Here is a 17,993-nt window from a genome sequence, read left to right on the forward strand (position 1 = left end):
CATACATGTGTATATAGTCTCATACATGTTTATACAACTTCATACATGTGTATATAGTATCATACATGTTTATACAACTTCATACATGTGTATATAGTCTCATATATGTTTATATAACTTCATACATGTGTTTATAGTCTCATACATGTTTATATAATTTCATGCATGTGTATGTAGTCTCATACATGTTTATATAACTTCATACATGTGTATATAGTCTCATACATGTTTATATAACCTCATACATGTGTATATAGTCTCATACATGTTTATATAACTTCATACATGTGTATATAGTCTCATACATGTTTATATAACGTCATACATGTGTTTATAGTCTCGTACATGTTTATATAACTTCATACATGTGTATATAGTCTCATACATGTTTATATAACTTCATTCATGTGTATATAGTCTCATACATGTTTATATAACTTCATCCATGTGTATATAGTCTCATACATGTTTATATAACTTCATACATGTGTATATAGTCTCATACATGTTTATACAACTTCATACATGTGTATATAGTCTCATACATGTTTATATAACTTAATACATGTGTATATAGGCTCATACATGTTTATATAACTTCATACATGTTTATATAGTCTCATACATGTTTATATAACTTCATACATGTGTTTATAGTCTCATACATGTTTATATAACTTCATACATGTGTATATAGTCTCATACATGTTTATATAACTTCATACATGTGTATATAGTCTCATACATGTTTATACAACTTCATACATGTGTATATAGTCTCACACATGTTTATACAACTTCATACATGTGTATATAGTCTCATACATGTTTATATAACTTCATACATGTGTATATAGTCTCATACATGTTTATATAACTTAATATATGTGTATATAGTCTCATACATGTTTATATAACTTCATACATGTGTATATAGTCTCATACATGTTTATATAACTTCATACATGTGTATATAGTCTCATACATGTTTATATAACCTCATACATGTGTATAAAGTCTCATACATTTTTGTATAACTTTATACATTTGTATATAGTCTCATACATTTTTTAATAACTTCATGCATTTGTATATAGTCTCATACATTTTTGTATAACGTTATACATGTGTATATAGTGTCATACATGTTTCTATTACTTCATACATGTGTGTGTATATAGACTCATACATGTTTATATAACTTCATGCATGTGTATATAGTCTCATACATGTTTATATAACTTCATACATGTGTATATAGTCTCATACATGTTTATACAACTTCATACATGTGTATATAGTCTCATACATGTGTATATAACTTCATACATGTATATATAGTCTCATACATGTTTATATATCCTCATACATGTGTATATAGTCTCATACATGTTTATATAACTTCATACATGTTTATATAGTCTCATACATGTTTATATAACTTCATACATGTGTATATAGTCTCATACATGTTTATACAACTTCATTCATGTGTATATAGTCTCATACATGTTTATATAACTTCATACATGTGTATATAGTCTCATACATGTTTATACAACTTCATACATGTGTATATAGTCTCATACATGTTTATATAACTTCATACATGTGTATATAGTCTCATACATGTTTATATAACTTCATACATGTGAATATAGTCTCATACATGTTTATACAACTTCATACATGTGTATATAGTCTCATACATGTTTATATAACTTCATACATGTGTATATAGTCTCATACATGTGTATATAACTTCATACATGTATATATAGTCTCATACATGTTTATATATCCTCATACGTGTGTATATAGTCTCATACATGTTTATATAACTTCATACATGTGTTTATAGTCTCATACATGTTAATATATCCTCATACATGTGTATATAGTCTCATACATGTTTATATAACTTCATACATGTGTATATAGTCTCATACATGTTTATATAACTTCATACATGTGTTTATAGTCTCATACATGTTTATATAACCTCATACATGTGTATATAGTTTCATACATGTTTATATAACTTCATACATGTGTATATAGTCTCATACATGTATATATAATGGCATACATGTCTATATAGTCTCATACATGTTTATATATCCTCATACATGTGTATATAGTCTCATACATGTTTATATAACTTCATACATGTGTTTATAGTCTCATACATGTTTATATAACCTCATACATGTGTATATAGTCTCATACATGTTTATATAACTTCATACATGTGTATATAGTCTCATACATGTTTATATAACGGCATACATGTGTATATAGTCTCATACATCTTTATATATCCTCATACATGTATATAGTCTCATACATGTTTATATAACTTCATACATGTGTATATAGTCTCATACATGTTTATATAACTTCATACATGTGTTTATAGTCTCATACATGTTTATATAACTTCATACATGTGTATATAGTCTCATACATGTTTATATAACTTCATACATGTGTATATAATCTCATACATGTTTATATAACTTCATACATGTGTATATAGTCTCATACATGTTTATATAACCTCATACATGTGTATAAAGTCTCATACATTTTTGTATAACTTTATACATTTGTACATAGTCTCATACATGTTTATATAACTTCATACATGTGTTTATAGTCTCATACATGTTTATATAACCTCATACATGTGTATATAGTCTCATACATGTTTATATAACTTCATACATGTGTATATAGTCTCATACATGTTTATATAATGGCATACATGTGTATATAGTCTCATACATCTTTATATGTCCTCATACATGTATATAGTCTCATACATGTTTATATAACTTCATACATGTGTATATAGTCTCATACATGTTTATATAACTTCATACATGTGTTTATAGTCTCATACATGTTTATATAACTTCATACATGTGTATATAGTCTCATACATGTTTATATAACTTCATACATGTGTATATAATCTCATACATGTTTATATAACTTCATACATGTGTATATAGTCTCATACATGTTTATATAACCTCATACATGTGTATAAAGTCTCATACATTTTTGTATAACTTTATACATTTGTACATAGTCTCATACGTTTTTTAATAACTTCATGCATTTGTATATAGTCTCATACATTTTTGTATAACGTTATACATGTGTATATAGTGTCATACATGTTTCTATTACTTCATACATGTGTGTGTATATAGACTCATACATGTTTATATAACTTCATGCATGTGTATAGTCTCATAACTGTTTATATAACTTCATACATGTGTATATAGTCTCATACATGTTTATATAACTTCATACATGTGTATATAGCCTCATACATGGTTATATAACTTCATACATGTGTTTATAGTCTCATACATGTTTATATAACTTCATGTATGTGTATAGTCTCATACATGTTTATATAGTTCATACATGTGTATATAGCCTCATAAATTTTAATATAAATTCATACATGTGTATATAGATGCTTATTACATAGTTCTAGGAATATTTTGTAAGACTGCTTATTAAAACAATTCACCCACACTCCTCACAAGGAAAACAATATGTACAAAAATGCAGGACTGCAATATGAGTCAGGCCAAAAAGTTCACTTAATATTTTTTCTTAATATAGGTGCTTTATGTTCATGTGTATGTGTGTTACCTAATGCAAATGTCATAGGTGAAATCTTCAGATCAGGGTAAAAAATAATAAAATTGCCAGCGATAACTAAAAATTGTTATGTTCACCGGAAAGTAATACATTTTCTGTCAAGACTTTTAAAGAACCTCAAAGATTTATGGATCTCACATATCAAAAATGACAGAGAAAACGTGGACTGTAACCACCAATCAGTAATTATGTTTCTTTTTTTTATCTCAGTGCAATTTAGAAAATAAAGCTGAGCTGATTGGTTGCTACGACAAGGACACTTTTTCTTTCCAGCTGGGGTACTAGGCCAGTGAGGTAAATTCTTGGAGTTCATTGATCGTCTTTTGATAAAACTGTCATCTGCTCCTTTCTAAGCAGGAATTCTAAGGTCAGTTCACACGTTGCATAAATACTGCGGATTTTCCGCAACGGAACTAGTTGCGGAAAATCCGCAGCAAAATAAAGTAGCAACAAAGTGGGTGAGATATAACAAATCTCATCCATACTCTGCGTAATTACTGAGCGGAATAACCTCTCAAAATTGACATGTGGTGCAGTGTTTTATTCCGCAGCATGTCAGTTGTATTTGCGTAAGCGCTGCTTATTTGTTGCAGGTTTTCCCCATTGAGTTCAATGAGGAACTCAGGAGGTAAAACCCGCAACAAATAGCAGTTGTTGCGTTTTTTTTGGTGGATTCGCAGCGATTCCGCCGCAAAAAACGCAACTCAGAAAAAACGACAACTTATACTTATCCAGAAGTCTGTGTGTCTTCCTCCAGGGCGGCCTTCTGGGATGACGTTTCATCCCATGTGACTTCTGCAGCCAATCATAGGCTGTAGCGGCGGTCACATGGGATGAAACATCATCCCAGGAGGCCGGCCTGAAGAAAGAAACACAGACTTCTGGGTAAGTATAAGTTGTTGTTTGAATGTCATCCCAGGAGGCCGGCCTGCTAGCAGGCCAGCTAAATGCAGTTTTCTGTAGCAGACTTTCCGGGGCGAAAAAACTGCACCACAGTTTGGTGCGGTTTTTCGCCCAAAATTTCCTGTGGCCCACAGGACGGATACGCTCCATGCTTTTACACAGCGTATCCGCCCCGTGTGAACTCAGCCTTAGGACTTTATTTACTTCTACTTTGTGATTCAAAATTAACATAGTAAAAATGTGTAAAATAGACCCTTTTGTTTTGCTTATTTAACCCCTAATTGCCAAAAAAGTAAAACATTTCTATATAAAAATGGTAGAAAAATAAATTTTTGTGTGTCACAAAAAAATATACATAATTACTTGGATAAACTAATGAGAGAAAGTTTCTTGGATTAACTAATCAGACACAAAATGTCTACATGTCAGAGGAATTGTAGACTTAATTCAGACATATTGTTTTACCTCACGAAAAAGGGAATAACTTTACTCGGATGTATAGTATGAAAAACCAGGCTGCTGTACGGGCAGAGGTGTGGGTACAATAACCGCTCCGCATCTGTATTGCACTACAGCCTACCCCACCAGCTGCGCTCCTGTAGTCTACAGGACTCAGATCACCGAGCGCAACAGGTTGAGGTAGGCAGACGACTCTGCATTGTGTACGTTCTCCCTTCTACCTCTAGGGGGCGTCAGTCTGCATGGTGGTGCCAGGCAACCAGTATACAACACTGACGCTGTGCCTGAGGTGTAACTGCTGAGGTAACGTGCACTGCTGCTGCTCTCCTGGTAAGTGCGCTGCTATCACACTTGTTCTGTCCATATCTCCTGTTTCCAGGGTCCATTAGGAAATAATGTCTGTTTATACAATGTACTTATTTATTTCAATCAGTTTATGTTCAGTTCTATAGGTGTTTATAATTTCAAATATGTGTAAAGCCTCATACATGTACATAACTTTATACATGTACATAACATATGTATATAACTGCATACATGGGTAAATAACTGCATTGATGTATATAACATACTTGTGTATATAACTGCATACTTTTCTACAAAACTGCATGTATATATAATTTCATAAACCTGTACATTACTGCATATTTGTGTATAGAACTCATACATCTTTACTGACCTATATACTTTTATACATGTATATGTAGCCTCATACCTGATTATATAACTTCATACATGTCTATATAGCCTCATACAAGTTTCCATAACTTCATACATGTGTGTGTATATAGACTCCTACGTGTTTATTTAACTTAATACGTGTGCATATAATCTTATATATGTTTATATAACTTCATACATGTGTATACAGCAGCATACATGTTTATATAACTTCATACATGTGTATAGTCTCATACATGTTTATAAAGCTTCATCAGAGGCGTAGCTAGGTTCTCCAGCACCCGGGGCAAAGATTCAGTATGGCGCCGTGTTTGTTTTCTCTACCAATCGACGTGTCATTTCTTTTTATGTAACGCGAGCATAAAAACATTTGTACATTTTACAAGCAATATGGTTCTTTACACAACACAAGAACCAAGCTCGGTACATATATACAGCATCAGAACCAAGCTCGGTACATATATACAGCCCCAGAACAAATACAGCTCAATTTAGTGCAACCCCTGCCGTATAGGTGTGTACGGCGTAAAACTACAGCTCCCAGCATGGCCCGAACAATGGTAAGGATATGCTGAGAGATGTATTTTCACAAAAAATAAATCATATTATAATCACACCACCCATCATCTCACTGCAGATCGTACAGTGACTACATTACTGATTAGAGGCAGAATAAACATTTACATTGAGTGACTCACCGGTGACGTCTCAGATTCGAGTTCTTTTTCTCCATCCGGTCCAGACCTCTATGACGACTTCTCCCGATCACAGCCCATTTCTGCAGTTTGCCGCTCACATGTCTTCAGCTTCTCACTTTACCAACATTTCTGTACCTATAAATAAATATAAAGTTATCATTATACCACACACTACACCCCTAAATATAATAGCGCCATACACTGCACCTCTAATTATAATAGCACCATACACCGTGTCCCACACACACACTGTGCCCCCTGTAGATAGTGCCTGCCATAGAGCCCCCTGTAGATAGTGCCCCCATATAGCCCACCCCTGTATATAGTGTCCCACAAATAACTCCCCCTATAGTGCTCTCAGATTGCCCACCTCTGTATATAGTGCTCTACAGATAGCCCACCCCTGTATATAGTGCTCCACGTATAGCCCAACCATGTATATAGCCCCCCTGTAGATATAGCCTACCCCTGTATATAGTGCTCCACATATAGTCCACCCCTGTATATAGTGTTTCACAGATAGCCCACCCCTGTATATAGCCCCCTTGTACATATAGTCCACCCTTGTATATAGCCCCCCTGTAGATATAGCCTACCCCTGTATATAGTGCTCTACAGATAGCCCACCCCTGTATATAGCCCCCCTGTAGATGTAGCTTACCCCTGTATATAGTGCTCCACATATAGTCCACCCCTGTATATAGTGTTTCACAGATAGTCCACCCCTGTATATAGCCCCCTTGTACATATAGTCCACCCCTGTATATAGTGCTCCACTAGATTATACAGGGGTGGGCTATCTGTGGAGCACTATATACAGGGGTGGACTATATGTACAAGGGGGCTATATACAGGGGTGGGCTTTCTGTGGAGCACTATAGGGGGAGCTATTTGTGGGATACTATATACAGGGGTGGGCTATATCTACACGGGGACTATATACAGGGGTGGGCTATATCTACAGGGGGACCATATCTACAGGGGGACCATATCTACAGGGGGACCATATCTACAGGGGTGGGCTATATACAGGGGTGGGCTATATACAGGGCTGGGCTATATACAGGGCTGGGCTATATACAGGGCTGGGCTATATACAGGGCTGGGCTATATCTACAGGGCTGGGCTATATCTACAGGGGTGGGCTATATACAGGGCTGGGCTATATACAGGGATGGGCTATATACAGGGGGACTATATACAGGGGGGCTATATCTACAGGGGGGCTATATCTACAGGGGGGGCTATCTATGGAGCACCATATACAGGGGTGGACTATATCTACAGGGGGCTATATACTATATAGCCCCCCCTGTAGCTATAGCCCACCCCTGTATATGGTGCTCCATAGATAGCCCACCCCAGTATATAGCCCCCCCTGTAGATATAGCCCCCTGTAGATATAGCCCCCTGTAGATATAGTCCCCCTGTATATAGCCCACCCCCTGTAGATATAGTCCCCCTGTATATAGCCCACCCTCTGTAGATATAGTCCCCCTGTATATAGCCCAGCCCTGTATATAGCCCACCCCTGTAGATATGGTCCCCCTGTAGATATAGTCCCCCTGTATATAGCCCACCCCCTGTAGATATAGTCCCCCTGTAGATAGACACCCCCCGTAGATAAAGCCCCCCGCGAGTGGACAAAGTCCCCCCTGCAGATACAGCCACACTTTTATTACAATTAAAAAAATAAAACTATTCAAACTCACCTTATTCCCGCTCCCACGCCGTCCGGCAGCCATGGAGACCTGCTCTCTTCTGCGCAGGTCTCCAGGGGGTTGAACGCGGCGTCTATGAAAGGCGCTGATTGGCTGGGCAGGATGACTTTCCCTGTCAGTCAGTCAGCGCCTTTCATCAACGGAAGCGTCACTGGTACAATGACCGTGCCCGGTCATTCATTGCTTCTAATTGTACCTGTGTCCTTGCGACACAGGTACAATTATAGTGCAGGAGGAGGGGGCGCTGGCGCCCCCCTCTAAGCTGCGCCCGGGGCCCATGCCCCGCCTGCCGCCCCATAGCTACGCCCCTGGCTTCATACATGTGTATATAGACTTATACATAAAATGTTTAATACAAAATATGTTATTTGCAGTTGGTGCAAGAATGGATGCACTATTACATTGGATTGAAATCAGGGTCATGTCATCCTTGAAACCACGAGCTGACGACATGAAAGCTCTGCTTTTGGATCATACATACAGGTATTAATATCATTGATCCTGGTTTATGATGTGTGCATGTTTACACACAGACAATCCACCATACAAACTTTCTTATGTGTTAGGGTATGTTCACACGGCCTATTTACGGACGTAATTCGGGCGTTTTTGCCCCGAATTACGTCTGAAAATAGCGCCTCAATAGCGCTGACAAACATCTGCCCATTGAAAGCAATGGGCAGACGTTTGTCTGTTCACACGAGGCGTATATTTACGCGCCGCTGTCAAATGACGGCGCGTAAATAGACGCCCGCGTAGAAGAAGTGACCTGTCACTTCTTTGGCCGTAATTGGAGCCGCTATTCATTGACTCCAATGAATAGCAGCGCTAATTACGGCCGTAATTGACGCGGCGTTCAAGCGCCTGCACATGCCGGTACGGCTGAAATTACGGGGATGTTTTCAGGCTGAAACATCCCCGTAATTTCAGCCGTTACGGACCCCCGCCGTGTGAACATACCCTTAGGGTATGTTCACACGGCCTATTTACGGACGTAAATCGGGCGTTTTTGCCCCGAATTACGTCTGAAAATAGCGCCTCAATAGCGCTGACAAACATCTGCCCATTGAAAGCAATGGGCAGACGTTTGTCTGTTCACACGAGGCGTATATTTACGCGCCGCTGTCAAAAGACGGCGCGTAAATAGACGCCCGCGTAGAAGAAGTGACCTGTCACTTCTTTGGCCGTAATTGGAGCCGCTATTCATTGACTCCAATGAATAGCAGCGCTAATTACGGGCGTAATTGACGCGGCGTTCAAGCGCCTGCACATGCCGGTACGGCTGAAATTACGGGGATGTTTTCAGGCTGAAACATCCCCGTAATTTCAGCCGTTACGGACCCCCGCCGTGTGAACATACCCTAATACTGGTTGTCCAGTTATATTTTTTTCTATATCATCTCTTCACAACCATCTTCTTACAGTCTACTATATAAATTTTTGGGGCAACCCAGTTTGCGGCTAATTGGTTGTACCCCTGCTAGCAAAAAGTAGTAAGTGGCAGCCTAATCTGTGGCATGTGTTCAATGACCATCAACACTGATGGCCAATTAGACCGATGTTTTTTTCACCGCTGCTCAAAATAGTTGGGCAACACCACAGATATTAATTGGGCAAAATAGAAAAGGCATTCAAAGGCCCCAGGGTTTGAGCGATGTGTCTTGTGGTGTCCTTTCTGGGTGCCTTGTCTGACAGAACGTTGAAGGCAATGTGCACCTTCCTTCCCTGATCAGTGCAGAGCAGGGAGGGGGGGGGGGGACTGTCCGACTGTGAACAGTTGCACAGTTCTCTATACATCAAAAAGCTAAACATGATGTGCATATCACGTTTGACAACCTCTACTGCTCTGCCTGGTCATTAAGGAAATGATCATGAGGGCACCATGCCTGTGGAATTTAAGTTGCACAAACGTTTTAGCAATATTTTTTATTGCTAAAAGTGCACCATATAGTACAAAAAATATGGTACTTTACTATATCAATTTGAAGTATAGCTTATTACTTTATCTCACTGAACACCTTCTTGCAAAATTTGTATTCAACATCTGCATTTATCTGTGATAACAAGTTGGGTTCTCTGAAATTCTTCTCCCGTAGGACCAACCTCTGTGAATTTCTGAAGAATGAAGATGTCCACACATTATATATTTATTTCAAACTTTCAAAGGCATCCCTTGCAGCCTCCCTTAATCCTCCTTCAACATTACGGAGTAAATGCATATGCTTTGTGAAGCTGACATCTGCAATTAAGCTCACAATTGAAAACATAGGTAAGAGACTGAGGGGTAATTTCATAGTAGTGGACATATTCTAGGTACAGTGGCAATCACCAAGGGAGGGTTAAAAGTATAATTACATAGTTACATAGGTTGAATAATGTCACATGTCTACATGTGTTTGGTTGATTTCTCAATTACTATTCATTTATTATGTTCCGGATTATTTTAGGTAACCAAGTGATATCGGTGGACTGTGCCAAATTTCCATTGAAGTACTTTGACATGGTTCTACATCAAGTCTTCCTGCCACTCCTCAGCAATGAGAATATTACAGATGGATCACATAGCAATGATAAGATTGTTGAAATTTTGCATAGGTTAACTGGAAACCTGGAAGTTGTAGCAGGGTATGCAGAGGTAGGTTACATACCCACCGATGTAATAAGAGGTTTGCAGGTCAAGACAGCGATAAGATGTACTAAATGAGTTTGACCAAAAATCATATAGTTGTGGTGTAATCCTTCTGTAGGGTAAAGCAAAATAGAAACCTAGCTGTTCCCACTAAAATGTGTTTTATAGATGACCATATTTAATGCAATTTCAATATTTGTATTTTTGTATATGCTTTGACAGGGCTCCATTGTGCTTCCTATTCCCTCCATGGAACTACTAAAAAACACAACATTATTAAACAAACAGCGAGCTGCAATACATATTATGGAAACAACAGTAATTGGTTGGATAAAGCAGGTCAAGGTAAGAAATGCAATTTACAAAAACAGTGCAAAGTGTCAATTAGGTGCTGCTTGGAGAGTGCTTGTGTAATCTAGGATTACTTGAACATGCCAAAGCAAAGTTGGCTAAAAGCACCACACGCCGCCAGCTGTGAGTGGACCTCATGTTTGGGTCATGTATCAATGCAATTAGAGCAGTTATCTGATGTAATTGCATTGAAAAAGGGTATTAAAGGGAGTCTGTCACCAGAACTTCGTTTTGAACTAGCAGTATCCTAATATAGTTCATGTTAACCTGATTTTAAATGTGTTTTCCTTGTTCCCCAGGGTGCCTGCTTTGCATTAAAAAAACCTCTTATTAAGTTTATGCAAATTAGCATGTCTCCTTTGCACCAAAATGCTAGCGAGTCATTGCCCTGTTAAACCCCCTGTCACTCCCTGCTGGATATGATTGACATGGGCAAGGCAGCGTACTCGGTGAGTTCACACCCGGCCCCGAATTGTAGTGAATGCATTTGCGTTCCTACATCTTAGTCAGCGCATGCGCAGTACAAACAATATGTCTGCCGCTGTAATAGGCACTACTGTGCCTGCGGCGGACATATTGTTTATACTGCGCATGCACCGTCTAAGATGTAGGAACGCGCGCGCGCGCGTGTTCACTACACTACGGGGCCAGTCACCAACTCGTCAGGTACGCTGCCTGGCTGACCTTATTTCAGTGATTCTCAAAACCAGGAAATACCTCAGACATTTTAAAGGTGATCATACACATTAGATCAAAGTTGATGAAAATAGACAATTTCAACCATATCGAATGATCATCAGGTATAATTTAAAAGCGTTTTCCAGCCAGTAAAAATTGATGGCCTATACTCAATAGCTGATCGGCCGGGGTCCGACTCCCGGGACCTCTGCCAATAAGATGTTTATGAGTGCTGCTTCCCTTTCATTTATAGTTGCTAACTGTGAATCATTGACACATTTGTAGCGGCGATTCACAGGTTATTGCAACCTTTTTTCCCATTCACTTTATTTAAGCAAGACCGTCATCTTCTGAAAAGGAGTTGACTGTGTTTTTTTTCAGAATAGTTGTAGTGTGTATATGGGTCACTCGGTCGAGACACGCACGATCATTAGTGAAAGACCGACCCACAGGGCAGGAGAGTAGGCATGTGTGGATGTCACGTTTACTTGCTAACCCACGGGTGGGCATGGAATTCCATATCATTATGACTTCAGGCAATACATCGTCAATACATCGGCTGTTACTGGCCTGGTGTAATATGTATGGGCACTTTGAATAACTGTAACGACCAATAGCATCTCAAATGTGTAGAGACGAGGCATTAAGGGTGTGTTCACATCAGCGTCAGGCTTCCGTTCATGGGTTCCGTTCGACCTTTCCGTCGGAGGACCGATGAACAGACAGTCCAACGGAAACCATAGCTTCTGTTTGCATTAGCATTGATTTCAATGGTAATGCCTCCATTGCAATTGGTTTTCATTTTTGGGCGGAAACAATAGCGTAGTAGACTACGCTATTGTTTCCGCAAAAAAACGTAAACTTTACGGAATGGAAACAAACGGAAATCAATTGCAACGTAAGCATTACCATTGAAATCAATGGTAGAAAGTAGAAGTAACCCAAAAATATTTTTTAAATACATAAATAATAAGAAACTGAAAGTGTTGGTCCTCTCAAAAATAATCTCTCGGTATAATGGTGGAAGAGGATGAGGAAAAATCCAATCTATTAAACGCCTTTTTCTGTACTGGAAAATCCAATGCCAGACAACATGATTAGAGATACAGTAATTTTTTTTTTAAATCTGACATGTTTCACTTTATGTGGTAATAACTTCTGAAATCTTTTACCTATCCAAGCGATTCTGAGACTGTTTTCTCGTGATACATTGGACTTTATGTTACTGGCAAAATTTGCTCGATACATGAAGTATTTAATTGTGAAAAACACCAAAATGTAGCGAAAAATTGCAAAAATTAGCATTTTTCTAAATTTATATGCATCTGCTTGTAAGACAGATAGTAATACCACACAAAATTGTTCCTAATTAACATCACCCATATGTCTACTTTAGATTGGCATTGTTTTTTGAACATCCTTTTATTTTTCTAGGACGTTACAAAGCTTAGAACTTTAGCAGCAATTTCTCACATTATCAAGAAAATCTCAAAAGGCTATTTTTACAGGGACCAGTTCAGTTGTGAAGAAGATTTTAGGGCCTTATATATTAGAAACCCCTGATAAGTCACCCCATTTAAAAAAAATTACCACTCAAAGTATTCAAAAGAGCATTTAGAAAGTTTCTTAACCCTTTAGACGTTTCACAGGAATTAAGTAGATGTGAAATTTTCAAATTTCTTTTTTTTTTGCAGAAATTCATTTTTCATCTACTTTTTTTGTAACACAGAAAGTTTTACCAGAGAAACACAACTCAATATCTATTGCCCAGATTCTGCAGTTTTTAGAAGCACAGGCCTCAGAAGCAAAAGAGCACCTAGAGGATTTTGGGCATCCTTTTGATTAGAATATATTTTAGGCACCATGTCGGGTTTGAAGAGCTCTTGCAGTGCCAAAACAGTGGAAATCCCCCAAAAATGACACCATTTTGGAAACTATACCCCTTGAGGAAATTATCTAGGGGTGTAGTGAGCATTTTGACCCAGCAGGTTTTTTGCAGAAATTATTGGAAGTAGGCCGTGAAAATGAAAATCTACATTCTTTCAAAGAAAATGTAAGTTTAGCTAATTTTTTCGAATATCCACAAGAACTAAAGGAGAAAATGCACCACTACATTTGTAAAGCAATTTCTCCCGAGTAAAACAATACCCCACGTGTGGTCATAAACGGCTGTTTGGACACACGGCAGGGCTTAGAAGGGAAAGGGCGCCATTTGGCTTTTGGAGCTCAAATTTAGCAGGAATGGTTTGCGGAGACCACGTCGAATTTGCAAAGCCCCTAAGGGACCAAAACAGTGAAACACCAAAAAAGTGACTCCATTTAGGAAACTACACCCCTTGAAGAATCCATCTAGGGGTGTAGTGAGCATTTTGAACACACAGGGGTTTCATAGATTTTATTAGAATTGGGCAGTGAAGATAAAAAAAATCCTTTTTTTCCAATAAGACGTAGCTTTAGCTAAAAAATTTTAATTTTCTCAACAAATAAAGGAATAAAAGAACCCCAACATTTGTAAAGCAACTTCTCTGGAGTATGGCAATACCCCATATGTGGTCATAAACTGCTGTTTGGGCACACGGCAAGGATCAGAAGAGAAGGAGCGCCATTTGGCTTTTGGAGCACAGATTTTGCTGGATTGGTTTCTTGACACCATGTCACTTTTGCAAAGCTCCTAAGGTACTAGTACAGTGGAAACTCCCCAAAAGTGACTCGATTCACGAAACTAAAGCCCTTGAGGAATTCATCTAGGGATGTAGTGAGTATTTTGACACCACAAGTGTTTCATAGATTTTATTACAATTGGTCAGTGAAAATAAAAAAAAATCCTTTTTCTTCAATAAGACGTAGTTTTAGCCGAAAAGTTTTCATTTTCTCAACAAATAAATGAAAAAAAGCACCCCAACACTTGTAAAGCAACTTCTCCTGTGTACGGCAATACCACATATGTGGTCATAAACTGCTGTTTGGGCACAGAGTAGGGCTCAGAAGGGAAGGAGCGCCATTTGGCTTTTGGAGTACAGATTTTGCTGGATTGGTTTCTGGGCGCTATGTCGCATTTGCAAAGTCCCTGTGGGACCAAAACAGTGGATCCCCCCCCAGAAGTGACTCCATTTTGGAAACTACACCCCTCAAGGTATTCACCAGAAATTGGTGTGCACTCGATGTTGCAGAGTGAAAATGGGATTTTTTTCCATAGCTATGCCAATATGTGGCGCCCAGCTTGTGCCACCATAACAAGACAACTCTCTAATTATTATGCTGTGTTTCCCGGTTTTAGAAACACCCTACGTGTGGCCCTAATCTGTTGCCTGGACATTCGACCAGGCTCAAGAGTGAAAGAGTACCATGTAAAATTAAGGCCTAATTTGGCAATTTACAAAGTATTGGATCACAATTGCAGAGGCTCTGGTGTGAAATAATAAATGAAACTGCTGAGAAGTGACTCCCATTTTGGAAACTGCACCCCTCAAGGCATTTATTAAGGGGTGTAGTGAGCATTTTCACCCCACAGGCCTTTTCCATGAATGATTGCGCTGCGGAAGGTGCAAAGTAAAAATTAAAATTTTCCCCTAGATATGCTATTTCAGTGGCAAATATGTCGTGCCTAGCTTGTGCCACTGGAGACACACACCCCAAAAATTGTTAAAAGGGTTCTCCCGGGTATGGGGATGCCATTTATGTGGAAGTAAACTGCTGTTTGGGCACACTGTAGCTTTCAGAAGGGAGGGAGCGCCATTTGGTTTTTGGAGCGTGGATTTTGCTTGGTAGTAGTTTTGTTTGGAGTCTTACTGGTGTTTCCGTTTATAATGTGGGGGTACATGTAAGCCGGGCGGAGTATATGAGGGGCATAGTCAGGTGGTATAATAATGGCGTAAAAAAAAACAATTAAATAATCCATAGATATTTGTTACGCTGTGACACAATCCTTTCTGCACAGGCCGGTGTCGCACTAATAAATGGTCCTTACTTATTCCCCTTTTGGTCCACACTAGGCACAGTTTGAGGAATTTTGCTGGGAAGTGTTGTCCTGGTATAATACGGGCACCCTCACTTCCAGCAGATATGTTTTGGCCCTACCCTTCCTGGTTCCCTAATTTTAGGGGCCTTGATAATTCGCCACTTGAAACAGAAGAAATGTTCCCCTCGGGTCGGCACAACTGCATATTTTTTCTTTCCTGACTTATTGGAGCCTTAACTAATTTTATTTTTTCATAGACGTAGTGGTATGATGGCTGTTTTTTTTTGCGGGACGAGCTGTAGTTTTTATTGGTACCATTTTGGGGTACATACGACTTTTTGATCACTTGTTATCCTTTGTTTTTTGGGAGGCAAGGTGACCAAAAAACAGCAATTCTGGCATATTTTTTTAGTTCTTTTTATACAGCGTTCACCACACGTTATAAATGACATGTTACCTTTATTCTGCGGGTCAGTCCGATTCCGGTGATACCTAATTTATAGCACTTTTTTATATTTTACAACTTTTTGCACAATAAAATAACTTTTGTAAAGAGAATGGATTTTTTCTGTCGCCAAGTTGTGAGAGCCATAACGGTTTAAATTTTTTCGTCGACAGAGCTGTATGAGGGCTTGTTTTTAGCGAGAAGAGTTATAGTTTTTATAGGTACCATTTTTGGGTACATGCGACTTTTTTATCACTTTTTATTTCAATTTTTGGACGACAAAGTGACCAAAAAATAGCAATTATGTCAGTAATTTTTTTTTTTTTTTTTACGGCGTTCACTGTGCACAATAAATAACAAAATATTTTCATAGTTCATGTCGTTACGGTCACAGCGATACCAAATATATATGGCTTTATTATTTTTTTCAATAATAAATGACTTGATAAGGGAAAAAGGGCGATTGTGTTTTATTTTATTACTTGAAACTTTTATTGTATTTTTTACAACTTTTATTTTTACTTTTTTTACACTTTTTTTTTATACTATTCTTTAGTCCCACTAGAGGACTTGAAGCTCCAACTGTTTGTTTGATGTTCTAATACATTGCGCTACCTATGTAGTGCAATGTATTAGAACTGTCAGTTGTTCACTGACAGCAAGCCGATCAGGCTCCGCCTCTGGACGGGGCCTAATCGGCTTCCGTAATGGCAGATAGGAAGCCATTGCTAGGCCTCCTGTTGCCATAGTAGCAGTCGCCAGCCTTGCCATCGCATGGCAGGTTGCCGATTTCATACAAACCACTTTGATGCAGCGATTCATTGGATCGTTGCATTGAAGGGGTTAATAGCAGGAATCGGAGCTAGCTCCGGTTCCTGCCTTTACAGTGGGATGTCCGCTGTAACATACAGCGGACACCCACTGCTGATGACGCCGGCTCAGCTTCTGAGCCGGAAGCTGAGCCGGCGCCATCTTGTCGATGGTACCGTAAGCCTTTTGGGCCCCGCCGATAACAGGGCATAGGAGGATTCCGTTACTGGCAGACCAGGAAGTAAGTATTAGGCCTCCGAACGTCTTTGCAGCCACCGGCAACCCAGCGATCACATTGCTGGGGTACCGGTGGCTGTAAACTCCTCACATGCTGCGATCTCTATTGAATGCAGCATTTGAGGGGTTAATCGGTCGGATCGGAGGCTAGCTCCGGTCCTGGCCGATACCTCAGGGTGCCAGCTGTAACATACAGCTGTCACCGGGAGGTGATGTCGCTGGCTCAGCTCCTGAGCCAGCTCCATCTCTTTCACGTACGTGGAATTGCGGGAAAACACCAGCTCCCATCACGTAACTGTACGTGAAAATGCGGGAAGGGGTTAAATGTCACCTGCTTATCCAAGCAAGAAGTACACCGCCACCTTAACCCCTTCCCAATATTTGTCGTAAATATACGACATGGAAAGCCAGTGCTTCCAGCAAAATGTCGTATACTTACGCCAAATGCTTGGCACCGGCTCAAAAGCTGAGTCGGTGCCATCATCCCCGGATGTCAGCTGTATCTGACAGCTGACATACTGCTGTAACAGCAGGGACCGAAGTTAGCTTTGATCCCCGCCATTAACCCCTTAAATGCAGCTGTCAAAAGCGATCGCTACATTTAGGGCTTATTCAAATGAACAGGATATACGTCCGTGCAAATCACGCGCGTCGCACGGACCTATATTAGTCTATGGGGCCGTGCAGACAGTTGCGTGATTTTTACGCAGCGTGAGTCCGCTGCGAAAAACTCACG

At 39.1% G+C, this 17,993-nt stretch overlaps 1 protein-coding gene across 1 annotated transcript in view; it reads left to right on the top strand.

Annotated features, from left to right (window-relative positions):
* The first annotated feature begins 5,290 nt into the window (after positions 1 to 5,290).
* The window catches only part of LOC142741794 (uncharacterized), a 659,023-nt gene continuing 646,320 nt past the window's right edge, over positions 5,291 to 17,993 (top strand). Inside the window, exons 1-5 of the mRNA XM_075851126.1 lie at positions 5,291 to 5,379; positions 8,524 to 8,632; positions 10,246 to 10,418; positions 10,597 to 10,784; positions 11,001 to 11,123. Coding sequence (XP_075707241.1) covers positions 8,535 to 8,632; positions 10,246 to 10,418; positions 10,597 to 10,784; positions 11,001 to 11,123 — 582 coding nt within the window. The 5' untranslated portion in view covers positions 5,291 to 5,379; positions 8,524 to 8,534. The remainder of the gene's footprint in view (positions 5,380 to 8,523; positions 8,633 to 10,245; positions 10,419 to 10,596; positions 10,785 to 11,000; positions 11,124 to 17,993) is intronic.

This window comes from Rhinoderma darwinii, chromosome 2, assembly GCF_050947455.1.
Source record: "Rhinoderma darwinii isolate aRhiDar2 chromosome 2, aRhiDar2.hap1, whole genome shotgun sequence".
Classification (NCBI taxonomy): Eukaryota; Metazoa; Chordata; class Amphibia; order Anura; family Rhinodermatidae; genus Rhinoderma; species Rhinoderma darwinii.